Source organism: Lissotriton helveticus, chromosome 3_2, assembly GCF_964261635.1.
Source record: "Lissotriton helveticus chromosome 3_2, aLisHel1.1, whole genome shotgun sequence".
NCBI classification, from domain to species: domain Eukaryota; kingdom Metazoa; phylum Chordata; class Amphibia; order Caudata; family Salamandridae; genus Lissotriton; species Lissotriton helveticus.
In genome coordinates, this window is record NC_136062.1 from 34845418 (window position 1) to 34870118 (window position 24701).

Sequence of the window (24701 nt, forward strand, 5' to 3'; positions counted from 1 at the left end):
TTTCTACCTTGCACCCTTCTCCCCTTTGCCTTGCACCCTTCTCCCAGCTGCCTTGTACCCTTCTCTCTGCTGCCTTCCACCCTTCTCCCCGCTGCCTTGCACCCTTCTCCCTGCTCCCTTGCACCCTTCTCCCCGCTGCCTTGCACCCTTCTCCCCACTGCCTTGCACCCTTCTCCCCGCTGCCTTGCACCCTTCTCCCCCCTGCCTTGCACCCTTCTCCCCTCTGCCTAGCACCCTTCTCCCCTCTGCCTAGCACCCTTCTCCCCTCTGCCTCGCACCCTTCTCCCCTCTGCTTCGCACCCTTCTCCGACTCTGCTTTGCACCCTTCTCCCCTCTGCTTTGCACCCTTCTCCCCTCTGCCTAGCACCCTTCTCCCCTCTGGCTAGCACCCTTCTCACCTCTGCCTTCCACCTTTCTCCCCTCCACCTGGCACCCTTCTCCCCTCTGCCTTGCACCCTTCTCCCCTCTGCCTTGCACCCTTCTCTCCTCTGCCTTGCACCCTTCTCTCCTCTGCCTTGCACCCTTCTCCCCTCTGCCTTGCACCCTTCTCCCCTCTGCCTTGCACCCTTCTCCCCTCTGCCTTGCACCCTTCTCTCCTCTGCCTTGCACCCTTCTCTCCTCTGCCTTGCACCCTTCTCTCCTCTGCCTTGCACCCTTATCCCCTCTGCCTTACATACAAGCATTGGCATAGCCAATAGGTCTCACCTTTGGGACCTTATAAGTGTTTAGCCATGCAACGGTTGGTGTTGTTGCACCAAAGATATTGTGCTGCATAACTAAATACTTATAAGGTCCCAAAAGCGAGACCTATTGGCTATGCCAATGCTTGTTATATGTGGTGTTGCAAAAACTGGGGATCCTGGTTGGTTTTGCCAGTCTAATTTGGCTTCTATACACTAACCCTATTGCCCGCCTCAAACTGAATGGCGAGTTATCTCCCCAATTCACTCTCACGCTGGGCACCAGGCAAGGTTGCCCACTCTCTCCCTTGCTGATCATTATTGCTATGGCCTGGCGCGGCACATCCAGGAGAGACATATTCACCACTGGTTGAAATTCCATCGTGGACCACTTGTGGCCTCATTTTATGCTGATGATATGATGCTATTTGTGAGGAAACCGAGTGTTAACCTCTCTCTGTTACTGCACATGGCGGTACGATTTGAAGCATACTCAGAACTCACTATCATTTGTCCTAAGTCGGAAATCTTTCCGTTGACCCCAGCCACCATTCAGGTCGGTATGTACTTTCCATTACAGTGGTGCACTGACCCCCCCCCCCCCCAAAAAAGTTTCTCGGCATCCTCCTGCACTGTAATGCTCCTGAGGTGATTTGCCTCAATTATAGGCCGGCAATTGACAACCTCACAACACAAGTTGAGCAATGGATCAAACTCCCTCTCTCAATCGCTGGTAGAATTGCCATTATGACATTTTTTTATCTCTCTTTTTAAATGTTCCCATCGCTCTCACTGCAAAATCATTTGACACATTACGTGCCTTACTTATGCGGCTTGTATGGGCAGGCAAGCAGCCAAGCACAGATGGAACACACTAGTCATGCTGTATCGGTGTGGAAGGTTTAGGGCCCAAGATTTTTACCTGTACAATCTGATCGCCCAAATTCCTTTTACATACTATTGGTACCATATGGACGCCCGTCTGCAATATCTGAAACCAGAAAGCTCCCAGATCCACCCGAACTCGCTTTCTGTCGTACTACCACAGGGGCTACTGCAGAACTGTGCTGAGATCCAGACACTGCCTACCGCATGCTGGGTATTGTCAAAGCTAAAGAGATACTTACATGCTGGGTTCCTGTACTCTCCATATATAGCTTTAGCCAATCACCCTTGGCTACCTGAAACAACTGAAACACTCACTAAACACACTCTGGCTCGATATGGATTGCGTACTATAGGTGACCTTTTTAAAGACTCGCAGCTGCACACTTTAGGAGCCCTAACCTCAAATATAGACATGTCATATATGGATAGATTTCTCCTTTACAGGGTGTGCTGCTCCCTAAATGGGGTACTTCCAACCGCAGCGGTGGAACCATCAGATTTCCCTCCACTTACATTGACTATTACAGCATCAGATGGGGCGCATTTAGTGTCACTGCTTTACCACACATCCCTAGCCCTCCGCCCAGCTGCCAGAGAAAAATTCCGTCAAGCCAGGGAACAAGACCTAGGATTCCCACTGACAGACCAAGCATGGTTATATTGCTGCGAGCAAACGCTATACGTATCGAACAACCACTGTCATAAATTATTACACTTTAAATACACCAAGCGTACGTCACACAACATCTTCTGGCCAAGATTGATTCCAGCATACCACATACTTGTACCAGATGTGCTGTTGATCAAGCGGGTTTTTCACACCTGGCCTGTAGGCCCATTTTGGCATACTGGGGAGAGGTCTTCCTACTGCTGTCCTTGATAGTAGAACTTACAATTCAGCCAACAGTGTTAATGGCCTTGCTGGGTTACGTTAAGCCCTTGCAGAAAGGAATGCAACTGTTCACTGCCATAGCCTGGCTCATTGTGAAAAGGCTGGTCTCACTGCATTGGGGTAGTACCTAGGTTCTGACTTTGAAGCCTGTATTCACAACCTAATATATTGTGATACCACCAGTGACATATATGTATAATGCATGCTATCCCTCGGTACCGCTGAAGTAACATACCACAGGGAAGAGATGCCTTTCATGCTCAAAGACTGAAGCATGTTTATGGACTTGAAAAGTGAATCCTGAAGGGGGAATGGTTATAGGGCGCATCCCGCATTGCCTACCTTACTGAGCTATGGATGCCCTAGGGAATTATACATGGGATATATGACTATTTAGTATTCATACTCATAGTAATAATGTTTAGCACGGCAAATGGTTGTGATGGCTATTTCTTATATTGAAGAAGAACTCTGTATCGAGTTTGTTGTTTGATCTACTTTGTTTTATTTACTACATTCTGAGATGTTCGAGACTTGGTCTCTCGTTGGATTTTGACATTGTACCTCTGTGTACCACAAAATCTCAATCAATAAACGTTTTTAAAAAAGCAGCCTGGCTATGCCTGTTAAGGCTTACCATTCAGCAGAGACTACTAGAAGGCTGGATTATGACTTACAGAAGAGAAAGTTCTGCAACTTCTCTTCTTTACTAGTTATGATAAATTCAACAGTGGCAAGTTATTGAATGTATCAGTACCAATCTTTTAAGTCTTTGGATGATTTTACTCCTTTCCTAGCGATAGCTATATCTAAACACAATATTGCATTGTTAGCCTATAGAGCTAAGTATCTACAATGGGAAATAATGAAATAGGCAGTTTTCCCCTCACCAGGGCATATAAACCATATTTTATAAGATCCCTGCTTATAGTTACATGGGCCCCACCCCTGGGATACCGAGGGGAGACTTTGGCTGTGCCCAATATGTAAACAAATACGGTGGATTATCACTTTTAAATTGCCCATCCCACCAAAGTTAAGGTTCCTTACAATTTACTTTTAAAGCCTGTCTGCAGAGCCAGGCTGCATTTAAAATGACAGCAGGTACTCAGCAGTGAACACATGCAAGTGCAGGAAATCTGATGGGCTTCTACACCTCAATGACCTATTATAAACTAGGGAATTATAGGTAGTTTGAATACCCTAACCTTATTATATATTAGCGACTTATCTGGTCTGTCATTACCAATTGTGAGAATTTACATTTAAAGATAGGCTGAAAGGCAGGACTGCCTTTAAAAGGACAGCAGGCACACAACAGGGCATACATGAAAGTCCAGGAAATCTGCTGGGCCTCCTTGCCTCCAGGGTTCTGTCATTGTCAATTGTAAGTGTACCCTATTGCGTGTACCTTTTCATTAAATATATGGCCCTGGATCTGGTTATCCAAGCCCAGGGTACAGTGAGAGTCGGTTACCACCAGTATCCGTAAAATAACAGGGCAAAAGGATGATTTTATAAGATTGCTTCTATCTTTGTTCCTTTTTCCTGCTTTCTTTCTTTTTCTTTCTTTCTTTTTTCTGTTTACTCCTTTCTTTTTCCTTTTTTGCTTCATTCTTTTCCTTTATTTTTCCTTTTATCTTTTTCCTTTCCTTTCTTTTCTTTTCATTCCTTTCTTCTTTGCCTTTATTTTTCCCTTCTTTCTTTCTCTTTCTCTCTCTTTCTTTCTTTTTTTCTCAAAGACGAGGCTTGCAACCTAAGCCAGGCTGATTAACTTTTTTTAGATCTGTGGTAGCGAAGACATTTTGGTTTTCAAAAACTAGGTGTATAACATGATTACGAATATGGGCTTCAAACAGACTTCATCCATTGATCTGTGGCTGGTGTCATTTGTATTTTTTCCATCCACTACAGCATGCATTAGGGGCAATGAATTAGGCTACTTGAGCCATTGGCTGACTTACTGCAAGTTATGGCATGCTGCCCTTTCACAAAGAACACATCCACACAAAAAAAACAATGAGAAAGCAAGAATTGCCAGAAGGCTGGCTGTCAAATGCGGACCTATTGGCTTTGCCAATGCTTGTTTGTTTATATCTGATCAACCCACAGCAGAACATCGATATCGTTCTGCAAAAGCTGGCGTCCATGAGTAGTATGTCATCTTGTCTCTCTTTCGGTTCAGGATTTAAATATTGTATCTGAAAGAGACTATTAGTTGTAGATTCCTTACCTTAGAATTACCCCCAGGCGTCAGACTAGATCCGGAGAATTTTTCTTCAACAGTACCCCTACGCATCGGTAGGTGGCGTCGGTCGACTCCGCGTTCTTTGTAGGCATCGTGATCGCCGGAATGACGTTGCAGTTTTTACTTAGACCCGCCGCTGCATGCTGACATCAGTTCTGTCTTTGTCTGCGCCAGCCATCGCAAATCCAGAGAGAGCGGTACCCTTAGTCACTTTTTGACTATAGTTTTTTGGACTTTTGTCGACATCTTTTCGAGTTGTTCCACTCCTGGTGCACGTAGGGATGTCCCATCGATGTACCCGCTTCAAGCCTTGTGACTCCTTTCACAAATTGATGTCGGTCACGGACCCACACCTCGTGTGCCTCTGGTGTCTGGAGCGCAACCACAACCCGAAGTCTTGCTCCGACTGCTGGGCCATGAACCGGAAGTCTTTGTGGGCCCGAAAGCATTTGGAGTCCCGGAAATCAGCTCTACGCCACTCAAGCTCCCGGTTGAGAGGGAGGTAGCAGAGTCACATCCATCATTCTTCTCAAAGTCTTTGTCATCGGGTAAGTCGAAGCACACGAAGGCAAAGAAGCACCGTCGGCCGACTCGACGTAGGACGCGGAAGGTCATCATCCTTCTGCTCCGCCCGCGGAACCTGCTGGGATGGCTCCGACCCTCCCGACCTTCCCGGGAGCCGGAGCATCCCCTGCCCAGCTTTGTGCAATTTACCAAGCCCTCCACTCCATCTTTGGGCAGCCCGACTCCACTGGCGTGACTTCAGACCCCGCCGACTCGGCTGGGTGCTCTAGGCCTTCGATGCCAGCGGCTCAGGCCTCGGCGCCACAAGGCTCCCAGGGATCTAGGCCTGGATATGTATCGGCTCTGGTTGACCTCACGACACCTCCTCCGGCGCTGATTCCTCTGTCGATGCCTCTGCCGCCTCCGACGCCGGTTGTGTCCCCGGACGGTGTCTACCCCAGCCTCCCCTTCAACTTGAACACCAGTACAAGTGCCATACCACTGTTATATCCTGGCATTCCTTTTTGCCCAGAGTGGCAGCCAGAGGAGGGTGAAGAGGACTGAGAGTGATCTGTGGACCCTCTAGCTAGAAGAGCCGGACTGGAGAGAGGTGTTGGGAGATGTCAGTGGTCTGGATGCTTCCCCAGACCTTGGCATGCTTTCTCCCCCTACCATGGCCACAGAGGAGGGAGCCTCCTACTCTTTGATGTTGCATAGGGTCGCTGAGGCCTTTGGCCTTGAGCTTCCTATGGTGGCAGTAAGGACTAACCTCCTGACTGATGTGCTTCAGCCAGCAGAGACATCTTCAGAGCCCCTGCTGCCCTTCAATGAGGCCCTCACCGACATCCTTCGGGGCACTTGGTCCAAGCCCAGCACAGTGGCTCCTGTGGGTAGAATGATTGCCCAACGCCACAGCTCCCGGCCCCAGGCGACCCCATTTTCCTCTCCGAACACCCTACCCCTGAGAGCTTGGTGGTCCAAGCCTCAACATCCAAAGGTGCGTTCCCTACTGCTCCCCCAGATAGGTAATCCAAGAAGTTGGACCATCATGGGAGGAAGATGTATTTTTCTGCCAGCTTAGGACTTCAGTCGGTGAACACCGCATGGCTCTTGGGCCGCTACACCCACTTTGTGTGGGACATGGTTGCGCAAGTGCTGCCACAGTGCCCGGAGGAGGCCCAGACTGTACTCTCCTGTGCGGTTGCAGAGGGAAGAGGTGCAGTGAAACTCGCCATTCGATGTGGCTGGATGCTGCTGACTCACTAGGTAAAACGATTTCCACGTCAGTATCCTTGAGACGCTACGCCTGGCGGCTGATGCCCACTGGCTTTTCAGGGGAAGTCCAATCGACCCTTTTGGACATGCCCTTTGATGGTGGTCACCTGTTTGGCAACAAGGCGGACAGTGCACTTGAACGCTTTAAATACTCTTGGGCTACGGCCAGACCCTTGAGCCCCGCTGCCACCTCTCGCTCCATTCAGTCCGCCTTTCACCTCTTTCTTGGCTATGGAAAGGTGCCACACCACGTTCCACCCAGGGCCACAGGCCAGGGCAAGCTACTGAATCTCTGCACAGCCAGGGACATGGGACCCAGCACCGTGGGTCTTGGGGCCAGCAGGCAGGCCAGTCCACCAGTGCTCCCTCTGCATCAGCCTCCAAGCCTTCCTAGTACGACCTGTCAGGGCCACCAGTTTACAGTTGGTAGCAGGATTCGCCATCACTTCTGCCACTGGCACATCATCACGTCGGACAGGTAGGTTTTGCAGATAGTCTGAAGGGGCTACTCTCTCCCCTTTGAGACTACACCTCTCTCCATGCCACCAGCACTCCATCACATGTTGGAGGATCACTTGGCCCTTCTCTATCAGGAAGTTGTGGCTCTCATGGCCAAGAGAGCCATCAAGCGTATTCCTGTGCCAGAAGCAGGTCCCGGTTTTTATTCCCACTACTTTCTGGTGCCCAAGAAGGACAAAGTCCTGCATCCTATCTTGGATCTCAGGGACGTCAACCTCTTCCTCCAAAAGGAGAAGTTCAAAATGTTGACATTGGCTCAGGTTTTTTCTGCCCTCGACCCTTAAGTCTGGATGGTAGCATTGGACTTTCAGGACGCTTATTTCCGCAACCCCGTCCTGCTGGCCCACAGGTGTTACCTACGGTTTACGGTAGGCCACAAGCATTTTCAGTTTACTGGGCTCGCCTTTGACCTTACCAGCGCCCCTTGGGTGTTGATATAAGTGATGGCGGTGGTCAAATCTCACCTCCGCAGATCAGGCGTTCCAGTCTTCCCCTATCTCGATGACTAGCTGTTGAAGGCGAGCTTGCCCCAGGCTGTCGTCTCCCACATCCAGACTACAGCAGACCTACTGCACTCGCTAGGGTTCACGATCAACGTGCTGAAGTCACATCTGATTCCCTCTCAGAAGCTCCTTTTCAACAGTGCAGTTCTGGATACAGCGCAGCTTCGGGCTTATCCTTCCTAACAGCGAGTCCGGGATATTTGGGCTACGATACTGATGTTTCAGCCTTTATTCCAGATTTCGGTGAGAACGACCCTGAGGCTACTGGGCCTCATAGCCTCCTGCATACTGCTGGTGTACCATACCAGGTGGCATATCTGGGCTCTGTAGTGGGACCTGAAGTTCCAGTGGACGCAGCATCAGGGGAATCTTTCCAGTTGCATCCAGATCTCGGAGGACACTCCACTCCAATTGAAGTGGTGGCTAACAAACCAGGATTGGGTGGCAGCAAATCCCTCTCCCTTCCCCAACCTTAGTTCACAGTGGCGACAGATGCTTCACTCCTGTGGTGAGGCAGCCACATGGGGAAGGTGGAGATCATAGGCCTCTGGTCTCCGGCGGAATCCGGGCTCCACATCAACCTTCTGCAGCTCCGGGCGATTCGTCTTGCACTGAAGGCATTCCTTCCCTCTGTCAGAGGGAGAGTAGTGCAGGTGTTCACGGACAACACCACCACCATGTGGTATTACAACAAACATGGTGGCTGGAGTCATGGCCCCTTTGTCAAGAGGCTCTTCGCCTTTGGACGTGGCTGGAACATCAAGGCATATATCCCTGGTGGTTCAACACCTGGCAGGTTATTTGAACGCCAGGCTGGACAAACTCAGCTGCGAGTGCCTGATGGATCATGAATAGTGTCTTTATTTGGAGGTGGTGCAAGGTCTCTTTTAGCAGTGAGGAGAGCCACTGAAGAGAGCGCGCAATGTCAGCTGTTCTGCGTGTTGGAATTAACATGGCAGCAGTCCCTCGGCGACGCTTTTCGTGGCGGGTGGAATTTCGGTCTTCTATATGCTTTTCTGCCTATACCACTTCTGCCCAGATTGCGAAGAAGATCAAGCGCAACTGGGCTCAAGTCATTCTTGTGGCTCTGGATTGGGCACACAGTCTGGTATTCCGAGCTCTTAAATATGGCCATCGATCCTCCGATCAGACTGCCTCTTCGAGAGGATCTTCTGTTGCAGCATCAGGGGACAGTCCTCCACCCGAACCTGTCCAGCCTCCACCTCCATTTGTGGAGATTGAGCGGCAACAATTGACAGCTTTTGACCTTCCTTCCAAAGTCCGTAATGTTATATTGGCAGCCAGGCGTTCCTCCACCAAAATGGTATACGCCTGTAGATGGAACCAATTTGTGGCATGGTGCACAGCAAAGGCTGTGGATCCCCTCTCTGCTCCTCTTTCAGAGGCTCTTCTCTTCATTCTTTCTTTGGCCCAGCAGGGCTATGCACTGGGCACTCCTAAAGCTATCTTTTGGCCATGTCGGCCTTTCTTCGCCTTCCTGGTCAGCCTTCTCTTTTCAAGTCCTCTATTATAAATAGATTTCTTAAAGGCATTGCACATCTTTTTCCTCCTATTCCTTTTGTAATGCCCCAGTGGGACTTGAATCTTGGATTGACTTCTCTTCTGTGTGCTCCATTCGAGCCACTACATAATTGTCCTGTCAGACTCTTGACTTTAAAGACTGCCTTTCTGTTTGCCATTACCTCTGCTCGCAGGGTGAGTGAGCTTCAGGCTCTGTCTTCTAAACCTCCTTTCCTTGCTTTCCATCTGGACATGGCTGTCCTCCCAACTAGACCTTCTTTTCTTCCCAAAGTGGTTACCTCTTTCCACATAGGAGAGACCATCACTTTGCCCACCTTCCTCCCGCCCCTGCATCCTTCCAAGGAGGAGGAAAGACGCCACGGTCTGGATCCAAAATGTGCTTTATCCTTTTATCTGAATCACACAAAACCATTCCAGGTGGACCATCAACTCTTTGTTGGCTTTGTGGGCGCAAGAAGGTTTAGGCTGTGCAAAAACGGACCATCTCTCGATGGGTCATGCTTCGCATTAAAATTTGCGATTCCTTGGTGAAAAAGGAGCCTCCTTTAGGACTGGGCACCCATTCCATCAGGGCGACGGCAGCCACTACTGCTTTTGGACATCGAGTCCCCTCAGTGATATCTGTCAGACAGCCACGTGGGCATCACTACACACATTCACTAAACATTACTGCCTGGATAGTCAAGTTCGGAGAGACTGTTTCTTTGGCCGTTCAGTTCTCCAGGACTTTCTGGTGTGAGCTTGGTTTGCTGGCCCACCTCCAAGATTGGCATTGCTGGGTTATCTATTCTAAGGTAAGGAATCTATAACTGATAGTCTCTTTCAGATGAACAAGTTACTTACCTTCTGTGACAATATATCTGTAAGAGAGACATATATTAGTTATAGTTCCTTACCACCCTACCCAACCTCCCCGTTCTGCGAACTGACATCTAGAACAAGGAACTCCCTTTCAGGGCCCTAGTTTTGTGCACCAGTGGTCAGTGTCTCACATGGCTCTGCACTTCTGGCGTGGAATGTCGTGTAAAGAACTGATGTAAGCGTGCAGGGGCGGCGTCTTGATACCGCGATGTCATTCCGGCGATCAAGACGCCAAAGACGAATGCTGAGTTGACCGGCGCCACCTATTGATGCGCAGGGGTACTGATGAAGAAAAATTCTCTGTATGCAGTCTGACACCTGGGGGTAATTATAAGGTAAGGAATCTATAACTAATACATGTCTCTTAGAGATATACTGTTACCGAAGGTAAGGAACTTGTTCTTTGCACTCATTCAGAATGGCTAATATATGTACGATTCTAACCATAGGAATTTATATTTTTTGTATTGTAGGGAAACATAAACATGTACTGGAATAGAATAAAACATTTTCCCTGTACCTATAGTTTTTTATAGTGGTGCCCCTAGCATTATAATGTCTGTGAGAAATAATTGCATTCTTCTGAGTCTAATATCTATCATTCAGCTGTAAGTACTCACTGAATGTCCTGTTTCTTTTTAAGTTGTTGGGCGCTACTGCCGTAGAAGATAAGTTGCAAGATGGGGTACCCGAGACCATCACCAGTTTGCTAATGGCTCACATAAAACTCTGGATTCTAACAGGAGACAAGCAAGGCAAGTCCATCAGATTTTGTTGTCATCTTTGAAAACTTGTAATGATATATTTTTGATGTATACTTCAATGAAATTTGATGTCTCAAAAGGGCACTCTGCTTGGGGTTATCGCATCAATAAAGATCTGAAAACCATTTCAATTAAAAAAAAATTCTTTGAGTAAGACTTCAACTGAGGTCAGCAATTAGAAGTTCATAAAATAAAATGGTTATATTTAAAAGTATAGACATAACTATTTTATATTTATGTACTTGTATTTGTTGACCTCAGTTGAGGTCTGAATCCAAAACAAATAATCAATTGAAATTGAAACCGATAGTATTTTTTCTTCAGGGGTTTCTAACATACTAAAATGAGAAAAAGGTTGGGCTGAAGTAGAAGGATAACGTAAATCTGTCCTTCATCTAAGACTGTCTCTCAAAAAAGGTTTCAATTTCATGTTTTACTGTAGATAGTATCCCAGCCGATGTGCATTTGTTTGGAATGATCCCAGAAAAATTAAGGAATACATTCTTGGAACCCACAAAACATGCTAATGGGATCAAAAATGTTCGCATGTTATTTTATCCATGTGTTTTTTATTGTTTGTGCCATTTATGGGGGTACTCTGGTTTTGTGCTGGCTGGGTGGTTTTGCCTGTTTTGTTTTCTTTTCATTGCCATTCGCTTTCGCTACCTTGTTACTCTTTGCTATATATATATATATATATATATATATATATATATATATATATATATATATATATATTTTTTTTTTTTAGACACACGGTATCCCAATTCGAACCACACTCGAGACAAGGTGAAGGTTACCAGCCTTTATTTCAGGTGCAAATGGATGCGCGTGCCAGTGCAAATAAGTAGTCCTTTCAAAGGTGTGACATTTCATAAAGGAAGTTGTTGCCTACCTGCAGCGCGAACTTTTCATGTATGCCTCTGAAGAAGGGTTGGCCCCGAAACTCGTCAGGCTTTTAAAGGACTGCTTATTTGCACTGGCCCGCGCATCCATTTGCACCTGAAATAAAGGCTGGTAACCTTCACCTCGTCTCGAGTGTGGTTCGAATTGGGATACTGTGTGTCTAAAAAAAAAAATATATATATTTATATATATATATATATATATATATATATTTTTTTTTTTCCAGGGTACATTGCACACACAGCTCCAGCAGCCTTGTTTAGTTTTGACGGTACTGGTTCAGACCAATGGCCATCGCTATGTTGATTGGCAGATGGATTGTAAGTGCTTGAAAGTATTTTATAGGGAACCTGTGTCGAAAATGGCAATGTATGTGTACATAAGCGGCGTTCATTTGTGTTCACTGTACCCCTTGTTGTAAGCAGAACGAATAATTACGAAACACTGACTGTGTTATCCCGCCAGCATAAGACCCATGCACATATGTACACAACAGCTATTTTAGGCACCATGGCCTCTCTGACCGTTTGCTAAACCCCCGACACCCCTCCCCGCGCGCACTGCTCATGCATCGACCACAAGACCCTCTCCCTCTGCGTGACCCTGCTCTAGAAGTAGCATTCCTGCTTGACCCACACCCCCCATTTCTTTCCAAGAACACCCTTCCCCTCAGCTGACAACCCCCCCCCCCCGGCTGCACTTGACCTCTCGACCCGGTCCCAAGTCCTAAGACCAAGCCTCGTGAATGTACATCCCCCTTTTCCCTGCCGAGCATAACAAAACCGTGATACACCAACCGAAGTGTCCGACCTTATCACCTGACCAACCTTTGACCTGATCATCCCCTCCTGCCCTCGTGCCCTGTAGGAATGTCCAGCTGAGAGGTCACAATCTCTTGTTACATTCAGGAGGGGAGGATGACATCTGAGCGACTGGTATGGGAATAGGCCTGAAGCTGGGATTCCAAGCATGCCTTTTCCCACCTCAAAGCGTCTTTATTGTAATAAGGAATGTTTGTGCATCATAAACATGTGTATAAAAGACGAAGCCTCAGAGAACTTTTTAGAGCACCTCCTGAAGACACTATGCGAGTGTCCGAAATGACAGGCTCTCCTCATGAGAAATAAAACTCTATTCTTGTCTTCCTGCTTCCAGTGCCCGTCTCTTTATTTGGTAATTGTTCAAGATGGGAACTAAGAGGCGTCCTGCGCCAGCAGCCTGGGCATCAGGTGTGTTATGGGCTGACTTTTCCTCAATTGGCGCCCAACGTGGGGCCCATCAGCGACATAAGGTCCGGTAAGAGAGGTCCAGACGATGGGGTGAACATCTAAACGATTGGAGTATACCTGCCTTGAGAGGGCCCTCGTCCGGCTGCCGATTGAATGAACTTCACCGATTCTGAACGGACCTCTCTCAAGTGGCCTACTGTCCTGACTGGAATCCCACAGGAATGCTGCGGTAAAAACATGGAGAAAGAGAACGATGGGGCGCTGGAGAAAGGAAGGCAAAGAATTGCCCACATGGTCCGGTCCGAGTAAGGTTAAGTAGGACGTCTTTACGTCCGATTGGTAGGATGGCTTTATCCATCTGATTGATTGATTGATTGATTGATTGTTTTGGAATCAGTATTTAAAATACTGGTATTGTTCATTGATTGGTTCATTTAGCCTCGGTTGCTACTTGAAGTACTGGTTCTCTTTGAGACATTCTCTGTTTGCAAACAGCGACGAATAGGAACGTTCCTCTCTCTTTGCAAATAGTGAAGGATAGGTAATGCGGACTTTTGTCCCCCGTTGTAATCCGTCATGCCTATTTTTCTCCCCACTGATTGATTGGTTGCTCTGTTGCTCTTTGAGACATTCGCTGTCTACAAACGGGGAAGAATAGGAATATTCTGTCTCCCTTTGCAGATAGTGAAGGGTAGGTAATGCAGACTTTTGTCCCCGTTGTAATCCGTCATGCCTATCTTTCTCCCCATTGATTGTTTGTTATCGGTTTTTATCGATTATTGCTCTTTGAGATATTCCCTGTCTACAAACGGGGAAGAATAGGAATATTCTGCCTCCCTTTGCAGATAGTGAAGGATAGGTAATGCAGACTTTTGTCCCCGTTGTAATCCGTCATGCCTGTTTTTTTCTCCCCACTGATTGATTGATTGACTGGACATTTATTGTTCAAGGAATAGTTCTTTTGAGGCATTCTCTGTTTGCAAATAACGTGGAATAGAAATGTTCTGTCTAGTCTTTGCAAGTAAGGAAGGGTAGGTAATGCGGACCTTTGTCCCCCGTTGTAATCTGTCATGCCTATCTACTCCCCACTGATTGGTAAACCAGTTCCACCCGGACCAATTATTGGAGGTAGGTCATCTGGCTCGGCCAGGAGGGTACCCCTAATACAAAAGGACAAATATAAAAATGCGGATTAGCCGCTGTATCGTGCTAGCAAATAAAAGAGAAAAATATATATAAAAATCGTTAGGGAAAAGAAAAGGAATAGAGTGAAATCAGTAGGCCGCTGATGAGATCTCTTTTCAACCTCGCTGAAATGGAAACATAGGGAACAACCCCTCAGGAAATATGAAACTGGTGAGGTGAGCCGAACTTAACGCTATGACTTCGAGACAGCTTGGCTCCACCACCCACCCCGCCCAATTAACGACAAACCTTAGGCGAATAATAGAAAATATACAACACCATAGCGAAGTAACAGGTGAACACGTTTTATTCTTTTTTAACAAACAAAAAAAACCATTTAAACTATTTACATGACAAACGGCTGCAACGACAAACGAAACCCACAATGCATTTCGCCGTCTGCCTGACGCCGTTCCAGTCCTTCCTTCCCCAAAGTAGCAATGTTGGGCTACTTTGGGCTACTTCCTAGTAGTTTTTGGGCGTTTTAAAGTCTACAAAAACCGTCAGGGGCGGTGGGGTGGAAGGACCACTACGCGAATAGCCCGAAGGCGGCACACACGCCAAGGCCTGTCCCCCGGATGAACCAAGGGACCCGTTCCTGGAGCCAGGGCGAAGAAGCGTCCGGCCGCCATCGGCTGTAGGCCCGGCCCGAAACATGCCAGGCGTCCCCACTTCTTTCATAATGGCTGCGACAACACTGGGGGGGGGATGTCTTGCACATGCCTCCGACCCCCCCCTCGTCCTCATCGCCTGGTACAGTTTTTAAAAACAATGAATTGATATGGGATGGGTACTGATTATGTGTTCGGACAATGAATTGAAGTGAGATGGGTGCTGATTGAACATTCGGACAATGAATTGTTGTTAAGTTTGGCGCATCATGATTATTGAAAGTTCGAATTTCAACACTTATGATACTTGCTCACACTGAAGTTTCAATATGATTTTATTGCACTTCTCGCACTTTTAGTATGAAATCAACGACCACCGACTCCATTAGGTTTTCCACTAATAAGTATTCCCACATGTACAGTTCTGGCCGGCCCACAGGGTTGTAGGCCCATATTTATGCACCGACATTTTTTATTAAAGATTTTCGAAAAAAAAAAAAAAACGTACGTAGTTGTCACATGTGAATTGGTAAGTCTCGAATAACTGACCACTGTTTCCGATATAACTGAATTACAGGTGAAATGGCTCAGCTTGATTAGTTAAGGGTTAGAAAGTATAGTACACAGAAATATTGCAAATATGAATGGTCCAGGTTTTTGTTGTATGTACTTTGCACATTTTTGTACAGCCCAGAGCAACCGCTAAAAAGACGCTGGAATTCAGCCTATACTTTATATGCAACCTGTATCAGGAAATTGTGCTAAAAATACCCCTGAGTCGCCCCGAAGGAGTGCCACCTGGCCTCCCTACATACGATCCGTAATACCACACGTAGGTGACCTATGCTATCCACCGGCTTCCGATAATCATCTCTCCCACACTAAAAGGTCCATCTGGGCTTAAATGCCGAGTTGGCAAGGACTGCGTTCCGTGGAGATAGGCCGAGTATGTAGTAAGTAAAAGCCTTTTCGGGTTTATGCGCACTGATGTGTTTTTAAAGGCTGCCCCCGCTCCCTTCTTTTTCCCTCTTTCTGCAGGTCACATTGGAACGCCGATTAAAATACGAAAAAGAAAATGGTGATCTAGCGGACGAAGAGACGGGAAAAAGGCGTTCGATTATGGTACCTACACACGATGAGCGAACAATACCCTGAACTTGTCGCTTGAGAGGACAGCCTGAAGCGAAAAATACGAAATGTGACTTCGCTTGGCACCCCGAATAATATAACCAAAAAAATGACGTGCACTTATGATTAAGCATTCTACACTTAACTAAATAGGGAAAGTTTAAAGAATATTCTGAGGTGAGGTTTAAACTCTAGTACACTCCGCTTGGAGGACTAGGAATGTTGTCAGTGTTTAGAAATTACTACATCCTTTCCACACCCTCATGGACCGGAAACTCAGAGCTGCCCTATTGTTCTCCCAACTGACACCCACTGTTGCCTCCGCCTGGAAACGCATTTAGCCCGACCAGGTTAGTTCTTGACTGGTTGTCAAAGGCGTAAGTGTGTACAACTACAAAGACCAGTAAAGGCAGCCGACAATAAAAGGAAAGAAAAGGGTAAAAAGAGCTTAGGATGCTAAAGATGCGCAGCATACAGGAAGAGATCATTATGGCCAATAACGGTTATATGTCTTGTCTTGGATTTTTGTATATAATACATGTACTGTCTCCCTCACCTGAGTATGTGTGTACGTAATGTATGGATCTACGTCATCCCTCTGCCTGTGTTTCCGTATTACTTAACCCCTGTTGTTCTGTGTTGTGCGCGCACTGAATGACCCATTATTGTACACGTCTCTCTCTCTCTCTCCCTCTCTCTCTCTTTCTCTCTCCATGTCATACGTGTACCGAATGGACCATTTAGAGTGCGGTCTATCTCTCTCTCTCTCTCTCTCTCTCTCTCTCTCTCTCTCTCTCTCTCTCTCTCTCTCTCTCCCTCTCTCTCTCTCCCTCTCTCCCTCTCTCTCTCTATCTCTCTGAGGGTCCCCCTGTTCCCTCTTTCCTTGTATGGTGACGTTGTGCCCCCCGGCACAAAATCTAATTGGGTCTCCTCGAACACAAAGGTGTTCAGCAAAATTTACAGGAACTAAAACGATTGTAACTTGCCATATTACTACCTCTCCTTTTCTGCAAAACGATAAAACCCGAGTTGGTAATGAAGGAAAGGACAGGTAAGACGACTGATGTCCCCTAATCTGGCTTTTTATAGGGGGACTATAACGTCAATGGCCTTCTGTTTTCCAGTTCGCTAGAAATGCAATTCCCAATGCACCGATCACTTCACCCCTCTGCACTTAAGTGCGGATGTCCAAAGCGCCCCCGCTTCTCCTGATTGACCCCAGCTCCCTGTCCAAAGCGTCCCCGCTTCCCCCGATTAACCCCAGCTTCATGTCAGCTACCCTCGAAGCGTAATTGATGACCTTGATTAACGGTCGCTCCCCAAGAAAAGCATGTTTAACATCTGCCCCCTCCCCCTTCTTCATGACGATAACGCCCCTGCTTACAAGAGTTAGCCGACCCCGAAGGGAAATGTAAGATTGTCGATACTTGGGTTAAATAGAAAAAGGGCGAGTCTCTACATAAGGACTCGATTTTGAGTTTGATATAATACACTGTGTATAAAGGTCCAATTTCTCTCCACATACGTCATGAATGAACGCCAAACAGGTTTATGAATTCAATGGTAATGCCCTCCTACATACTCCATAAGTGATGACTTCTGACTGTGACCGATGAACTTATCTCCCACCTACATAGGATTGGGGACGGAATTGAGATGTATAAATGTCTTCTCCTGCCAGTTTTTCTAAAACTTATTTTGTACCCATTCAAAGATACAATCACCGGAGGAGAGGAGCTGGACGTAACGCACAGCCTGGCCACAGATCATGAAGCACGCGTGACCGCGACCAAAAGTGGAGTCACAGAGCAACGAGACGCGGGACGAGGCACCACTCTCAAACTCGGCAGATTAAGGAATAAAGGGCTGCTTTGAAGCCCTCGATTTGCTGACCCACTCGTGCCTGAAGTCCCCGTCCCTTTTTTCGAGCCCGACTGATGGGCCTGCCCGCTCGTCATCCTTTGCTCCTTTGGTCCCTTGGTGTGCTCAAAGATCTGATCCCACTCATCCCTCTCTCCCCTTGATTATTCAACAACATCACCCTTTTCGCATAACTTTTGACTATAGAATGAGGTTTTGCCACGGAAAAAGAAAGACACGCAGGTGCCCAGCATGAGGCACCCCTAAGAAAATCAGTTAAGAAACAGGACTGTGATCTAACAGCAGAGGACTGATCGCACCCTGCAACGTGTAAGGATGCATCCGAGCTGGAACTATAGCTCCACCGCCGGTGCTCAACAGCGCCAACAAAAGAAGACGGACTCTGTTAAAAAGACATTGTGACGAAAACCCCCTTCCTGAACTTTCTACTCACCCCCTTGACTAAATTGCTTGTATCGAATTGAACTCCTCCCTCAGCCATTTTTGTATTGCTTTCTAAAATGTTTCATCGATCACTCATGCATTTAGTTTTCCAAAAGTCTCTTATAGCACTGACAGGACCCGAAGGTATCAGAGCTCTTTCTACTGTATTTTGATGTCAGCGGAGAGAAAGTCAGAACATGATTCTATAATGTGTCTGAACGTTTTTCTTGATTAACCCCGACTAAAGTATAATATCGATCTCTAGACTTGTATGAAGAACCCAACAAATGTAAATTAGCATGTATTGCATTCTGACTATCGTATCGACTATATAGAATTGAACTTGCTTATGTAAAAAAAAGCGGCGACTGTTGAAAATGGCAATGTATGTGTACATAAGCGGCGTTCATTTGTGTTCACTGTACCCCTTGTTGTAAGCAGAACGAATAATTACGAAACACTGACTGTGTTATCCCGCCAGCATAAGACCCATGCACATATGTACACAACAGCTATTTTAGGCACCATGGCCTCTCTGACCGTTTGCTAAACCCCCGACACCCCTCCCCGCGCGCACTGCTCATGCATCGGCCACAAGACCCTCTCCCTCTGCGTGACCCTGCTCTAGAAGTAGCACTCCTGCTTGACCCACACCCCCCATTTCCTCCCAAGAACACCCTTCCCCTCAGCTGACACCCCCCCCCCCCGGCTGCACTTGACCTCTCGACCCGGTCCCAAGTCCTAAGACCAAGCCTCGTGGATGTACATCCCCCTTTTCCCTGCCCAGCATAACAAAACCGTGATACACCAACCGAAGTGTCCGACCTTATCACCTGACCAACCTTTGACCTGATCATCCCCTCCTGCCCTCGTGCCCTGTAGGAATGTCCAGCTGAGAGGTCACAATCTCTTGTTAAATTCAGGAGGGGAGGATGACATCTGAGCGACTTGTATGGGAATAGGCCTGAAGCTGGGATTCCAAGCATGCCTTTTCCCACCTCAAAGCGTCTTTATTGTAATAAGGAATGTTTGTGCATCATAAACATGTGTATAAAAGACGAAGCCTCAGAGAATTTTTTAGAGCACCTCCTGAAGACACTATGCGAGTGTCCGAAATGACAGGCTCTCCTCATGAGAAATAAAACTCTATTCCTGTCTTCCTGCTTCCAGCGCCCGTCTCTTTATTTGGTAATTGTTCAAGATGGGAACTAAGAGGCGTCCTGCGCCAGCAGCCTGGGCATCAGGTGTGTTATGGGCTGACTTTTCCTCACCTGAGGCCGTATTATGAATAGAAAGTGCCGCAAGGAGGCACAATAAGCGTTTGCTCCCCCTTTTTGCACAACGTGGGATTTTTACAAATCCTATGCTGGACAGCGCACACTCGCCTCTGCGCCATGGAACAAGGCTGTGTGTGGTGCAAGGTAGACTGTGTGCATGCGCAGTAGATGACGTTGACAGCAGCAGCAGGCCAATCGTAGTAGATATAGTTTTTCATTCTATATTCTCCTTCGCACAAAGCAACCGAGTTATTTTGGAGTCTGCTGTTCATGAAACAATCAGTACATCAGGGGCGGGCCTCAGTGCATCCCCAACCAGCACACTTTGAAAGTAGGCAAAGAGAGTTCCAGGGATCCCCCAGGCAGCGTCGGGTTGGTAGCATGGGCACTCGGGCAATACCTGAGGGGCCGGTATCCAATTTCCAGCTTGGGCTGCTTTTTTGGGCAGTCAGGGGGGCCGATTTGGGTGGTTTCTGCGTTGTTCGATGCCGCCAGTGGCCCAGTGGGTGCCTGAGTGGCCTTTGTGGAGGTAGATGGGCGCCCATTACCTCCCTCTTATCAACAGGTGTGTCACTCCCTTTCTCTCGCTGGGCCTGCCCATTAATGTATGCATATTGTGTTGGGGCAGGGGGTCTGAGCAGAAGTGGCCTCACTTGTTTTCAGGTGTGGTTCACCAGTGTAAACGAATCCGTGCATTTTTTTACACCCCCCGACAGCTTTTTTTTTTTTTTTTTAAATAAAATTTCGACAAAGCACTGTTTTGCAGAAAAGCAATATGCAAATGTGGCCCACTTTTTTTGCGTGCCCGGACCGATTTCTTATCCCAATACAATCCTGCCCCCAGGTACCTCTTCTGCAGGCAGGTGCAGTCGCTCACACTCTGACGGGTACAGTCATTCAGTGTACCCGCCAGGAGGGGTATCTCAGTCCCCTTTTATATCAGGGCTGTTGCAAATGCACATGGAAAGGCGGGCCAGTGGCTTCAATGTGTAGGTCTGACTTTCACTAATATCATGCGTGAATCTAGAAAATAGTGCTGAGCTCCTGATTGAGATCACTGGGCTCAGAAAGGACTTTTTGTCCATCACTTAAACCAAGGCATCACTTGTTCACAGTTTCGGACCCATACCACCCATCCACTAGCATACAGATAAAACAGACCACAGAGTTCTTAGCAGTAAGAAGAAGGAAAACCAACAGCCATATGCTGTGCCAGGGCCAGAAGCATAGCTGTCATGAATGCTGCAGGTTGAATTGGCACAGGGGCCAGGAGAGTGAAGGGGGGCACTGCACCCCACTCCTCTCAGCTGGGGCAGAGGCAGAGAGACCCATGTTGATTGCCTGCATGAGAACTGATAGTACTATCGCAACGCCATGACTCAAATCGTTGCAAGCCAAGCATGTAATTCACATATGGAAAGTGCACCACCGAAGAATTTAGCATTGTGTATGTATACTTGATGTATCTGACGTGGTCTGGATTCCGGAAGATAGAGGTATTCAATGGAATCATTAAGAAGTCACTTGAAGAACAGGTTCCCAAATGTATTAATTTAATTTGACTTTTATGTGGTGCGAACTAGTACGATGATCCGGATGCCGGTCAGGAGGATGTGGACGATAAGGAGACTTAAGTTCCTGGCCTTGGCTGTTCTTTCCTGCCAGAGATAAGGCAGATATATGCCCTTACAGTAGTCATGATGCTGCTGACACATGGAACGCCCGGCAGATAGTGCCTTCAGGCAGAAACCATGGATGGAGGAAAAAGCACAAGGGCACAAAAACTTCAGAAGACAGCAAGTGTCTGGTGGTGGAAGACTAGGGTAATAGCACGGAACAAGAGGCGAGTAAGCAGGAGAAGAAACTGGGAGCACAGGAGCTCAAATATTCTAGAAAAACTGATTCTTCTGGACTGGAATTGGGAGTGAGGAAACACACTTAACATTAGGACGCTTTGCAATGCAAAAGGAAAAAGGCAAGCTCCTGTATATACTCTTGAAAGCAGGAAATTGCATCAAAAAGAGGTGTTGCCATTTTGAATTAGGGAAAAAACTAGTAGGTGAAAAGAGCTGGACGGCCATTTTAGATTGCGCAGGATATCATTCTGTAGAAAGAATTCTGGGAACCAGAATTCCCAAGGAATGGGGATGTGCTAATGGGCTGCCTACAGCAAGGCACCGCCTGGAGGAATAATGTTAGCGTAAGACATCATACTTGCATGCCAGCTACCTACAGATAAGTTTAGAAAAGGAGCGCGGTGGGCCACTAGCCTTTCCCCGCTCAGAACTGCACTTGCGCCATTGCGTGTACCGGCCATCGAAGGTAGCCTCAGGAATCCCCATTGAGCTAGACGCCAGCAGCGCTATAACTAGATCGGCTGAGTGTCTGAGTGCTTTAAATAATGACAGTTAGAATACACAAGCAATTCAGTTTAATTAGACTGCAGTTTTTGAGGACAGGTTTTCCAGTTGTAGGTCATAATTAGGCAATTTATTTTATAATAAAGATAGTTTATGCATGAGCATGTATTCTGTCCCTTCTATTCTTTAGCTTGTTCTAGAAGACCAGGAGAGAGACCGCTTTGTTGTGTGTGGAAAGTTGGGGGCAGGTTAAAGGGCATCCAGACATATAGTTTACCCATTTATACCCATCTGCCACCACTCCCACTGTCACTCGGCTCCCATCCATGTTGAGGAAGTAGTCTAGTTGAGGCTCCAGCGGAGTCATGTCTCTTGTATCTGGAGTGATAGCAAGGTATTGTATTGCTATACAACAGAGGAACATACTAGACAGACCCAAGAAAGTTTACCAAAAACAATGGCAAAGTTTAAGTGCAGATATCTCATCACATTTTAGAACGTTATATAATCACAAACCAAAAACCCCTAACAGTGAAAGATCTAATCCAGGAGAACAGTGAACAAGTAGGCTAGGTCTCTAAAGATTACAGAATCAGAATTTGATAATAAGTGAAGGCAGAAAGACAGTTCAGCAAACCCGCTAGCAGTGACGGCTCTCCTTTATGGACTCAAGGGCTATGCCCTCCTTGTTTTCTGGCCAGTCCACCTACAGCTTGATGCAGTTAGCGCCTGCAAGAGCCAGCAGAGAGACTGTCACGGGCTGGTGAAATCGCAGCTATGGTCTCAGGGACCAGGCATGCCATAGTGTCTCCCCCATCTATTACATCCTAAAGTATCACTGCTAAACGTAGCCATGGGCCCCGCAGACTTAAGCTCTGCAGTGCCTGTGAGGACATGCCAATAAACCTCTCACCATACCCTCTCACAACTTGTCACACAGTTGGGAAAGTGTAGAGTGAAAAAGCAGAGACTGAAATTTGGTACCTGGGGTCATGCAGGTTGCAGGGTTCAGTTTAATGCTCCTGCGGCAGAAAGCTGTGTGGCTGGGTAAATGGAACAGCATGATCCCAAATGGGACATGCGCAGGCAGCAAGGTAAGAAGAAAAAGGCTTTAAACATTGCATCTATATTGATGTATATGCATGAGAGTTTGTGTATGTGAGGGAGAGCATATATGTATGTGAGTGAAAGTGCGAGAGGCAGTTAATCAGTGAAGCAGTGAGTCAGAGTGTGTGCAAATGGGTGGTGGGACGAGAGAGTATGAGTCAGAATAAATGAGAGTGAGGGAGAATGACAGTCAGTGTAACTAAGTGTTACTGTGTGTAAGCATGAGTAGTGTGAGACTGAATGAATTAAAGTCTAAGTGAGTGAAAATCAGCGAGAGTAATTGAGTCAAGGTAATTCAGAATGAGATTGAGTGAGTCAGAATGAGTGAGAATAAATGGTACAGAGTGAGAGTGAAGAGACTGAGTCAGAATGAGTGAGGATGAGTTAGTCTAGGCGAGTCAGCATGACATTAGGTGAGAGAATGAGTAAGAGTGAATGTAACTGATTAGAGAATGAGTGACACAGACCTAGTGAAACTAGGTGAGTCAGATTGGGATTGACTAGAATGAGCATGAATAAGTAAGAATTAGTGAGAATGAGGAATACTAAATGAGACTGAGTAAAATTGATTGAGAGGATAAAGCTGGGTGAGCAGTGGTGGCCGACGCATGACAAACAGTGGTGGGGCGGATAGAGGGAGCGTGGGGGTGAGGGGGAGTGTGGGAGGGGTGAGCGTGGCTGGAGAGCCCCTCTGTTCTCCGATGCTTCTTTGTCCCAGCAGGCACTGGGGCAGCATCAGAGACTTCCTGTGCAATCCCTGCCCTGCTCTGAAGCATGAGAGCAGTGCAGGAATGACCTGAGCGGGCTGCTTTGAAGCTTCACTCAGGTCAGCGGGTCTGTGCTGTTTCTCCAGCCTGGCTGTTTAATACAGCCAGATTGGAGAAACCTAGGTGCGCATATGAGATGGCTGGCCAATCACACATGCACACATAGCACTCCTCCTTCCCCCTCCCATGGCCCCAGCCCTGCACCTCCCTGCACATGCTGGATGAGCCAGCAGGTAAAAAAAAATGAAACAATAGTAAAATATTGTTTTATTTTTCACTGCTGTCTCTGAGTCAGTGGGGTGACGCTCCTCCTCCATTGCAGAGGATCCACCGCTGTGAGTGAGCCAATGAGACTGAGTAAGTCAGAGTGCGGTGAAGTGAGTCAGAAGAAGGAGCAAGAGTGAATGTGACTGAGTGAGCATGAATGACACTGAGAAGTAAGAGTGATACCAAGTGAGACTAAGTGCTTATGAGTGAGTCGAAGTGTGATTGAATGAATTGGAATGAATGAGAATGAGTGGGACTAAGTGTGAGTGAGGGAATCAGGGTGAGACTGAGTGAGTCAGAGTGAGAGTAAGGGTGAGACTGAGTGAGTCAGAGTGAGATTAGGTGAGATTGAGAGAGACCCAGTGAGTCAGAGAGAAACTGAATGAGTCAGAGTAAGAGTAAACCAGAATGATACTAAGTGGGACTCAGTGAGGATGAGTGAGTCTCAGTGAGTTTGAGTGAGCCAGAATGAATGGATCTGGGGGAAAGTGAGTGAATCTGAGTGAGGCTGTGTGAGATTGAGTGAATCAGAATTAATTTGTCTTTAATGAGACTAAGTGAGGCTGAGTGGGTCAGAGTGAGTAAACGTGTGAGTGCGATACGAATACATGAATGTGGGTGAATGAGACAGAGTAAGAATGCGTTTTGGTCCCCCAGGCGGGCCTCTCCCCCTTATGATGCTACTCAGATGATACATATTATGCTTACATATTATGCTATATGGGGAGCTTAGTGCCAATGCCATGCTAGCATTATATCATACTTAGGTAGTCAACCCGAAACTGAAGTTTACAGGTTTACAAAGTTTAGAGTCAACAGACGCCGTGAGTTGCGCTACTTAATATCTTCCCATACCACACCTGAACATTCCACTATGATTCTGT

The 24701-nt window shown here is 47.0% G+C and overlaps 1 protein-coding gene across 6 annotated transcripts in view; it reads left to right on the top strand.

The window, feature by feature from the left end:
- The window catches only part of ATP8B4 (ATPase phospholipid transporting 8B4 (putative)), a 4589528-nt gene that overhangs the window by 2501988 nt on the left and 2062839 nt on the right, over positions 1-24701 (top strand). For all 6 annotated transcript variants that reach the window (XR_013609828.1, XR_013609825.1, XR_013609826.1 and 3 more), the window contains one exon: positions 10556-10667. Coding sequence is in view for 2 of the 6 variants with exons in the window: in XM_078684774.1 (XP_078540900.1) it covers positions 10556-10667 (112 nt within the window). In the remaining 4 variants the exon portion in view is untranslated. The remainder of the gene's footprint in view (positions 1-10555; positions 10668-24701) is intronic.